The sequence below is a fragment of the Pygoscelis adeliae genome, unplaced genomic scaffold (genome assembly GCF_000699105.1).
Source record: "Pygoscelis adeliae isolate BGI_AS28 unplaced genomic scaffold, ASM69910v1 Scaffold1275, whole genome shotgun sequence".
NCBI lineage: Eukaryota > Metazoa > Chordata > Aves > Sphenisciformes > Spheniscidae > Pygoscelis > Pygoscelis adeliae.
Genome location: NW_008824732.1, coordinates 19294 through 20303, shown reverse-complemented (window position 1 = coordinate 20303; position 1010 = coordinate 19294). Strand labels below are relative to the sequence as shown.

The window sequence follows — 1010 nt, the reverse complement described above, 5'->3', positions numbered from 1 at the left end:
GCCGTTACCTCCGCGGAGCGGGGGAGGCATTCCCCGCTGCTCACGCGGGGGCATCCCGCCTCGCATGCTGTTCATCGGGCCCTTCTTCCGCGCGAGGGTGACTTTGAGCTTGCTCCCCTGGAAATCCTTCCCTAGGAGGAAGACGAGGGCGAGAGCATCGCTTTGCGCTGCGAACGCCCGCTCTGCGCCGGACCCGGGTACCGCACACATCTTCCCACGGGACACACCGCTGCCCCGAGCCGTTCCTCGCACGGAAGATTTGACCCAAGCGTCACAGACAGCAGAAGGGCAAAATTCCACCCCCGGGACCGAGATAAACCCCCGCTGCAGGAGAGGACAGGTGACAGAAGCCCGGGCAACCGAGGGCAACCACAACCCAAGCACCACGCTTATCCGTTCCAGTTCAAACCAGGAGCTTCTTCGGCAAAAGCCTGACCACCTAGAGCTAGCCTTAAACGCCCACGATCCTCCACGCACCGAGGACAGAAACGCCGACTTCAGCCGGACAAGAATTTTAGCTCTGAAGAAAATCGAGGACAAAGCGATTCCATCCCAAAACACCCCCCGCACACTCACCATCAAACCATTCGACCGCTGTTTTGGCGGTAGACGGGTCATCGTAAGATACCGTGGCATCTCCTTTTGGTTTGCCGGTTTCTTTGTCGATGTAGAGGTTTATCATAGGCTGCCCAGTCCTCTTGTTCATCTAGCAGGACAGCAAAACGCCACCTCGAGTCGCATCTCCCCATAAGCCGAGCGGGGGATTTGCTCTCCTCCGTTCTGCTTTCGACTCGAGACGACCGAGCCTCATTTTGGCGACTCCGGGGCAAGAAGAAAGGGCCCCTCCGGCTTACCATGGGCGGCAGCTACTGCCCGGGCAAGCCAACAAACGAAGGAACCGGCCCAGAACAGCGCTGCCTGGCCCGACGGGCCTCTCCCGCCTCCACCTGGCAGCGCAAGAACCGAGCTGCAGCCCCCCCGCCTCCTCCTGCGCTCTTCCCCACCCCCCC

General features: G+C 61.0%; 1 protein-coding gene across 1 annotated transcript in view; it reads right to left on the bottom strand.

The window, feature by feature from the left end:
- Positions 1–1010, bottom strand: part of EWSR1 (EWS RNA-binding protein 1) — a gene marked incomplete at both ends in the record, with an annotated part of 22435 nt that overhangs the window by 4887 nt on the left and 16538 nt on the right. Inside the window, 2 exons of the mRNA XM_009323404.1 lie at positions 13–131; positions 577–706. Coding sequence (XP_009321679.1) covers positions 13–131; positions 577–706 — 249 coding nt within the window. The remainder of the gene's footprint in view (positions 1–12; positions 132–576; positions 707–1010) is intronic.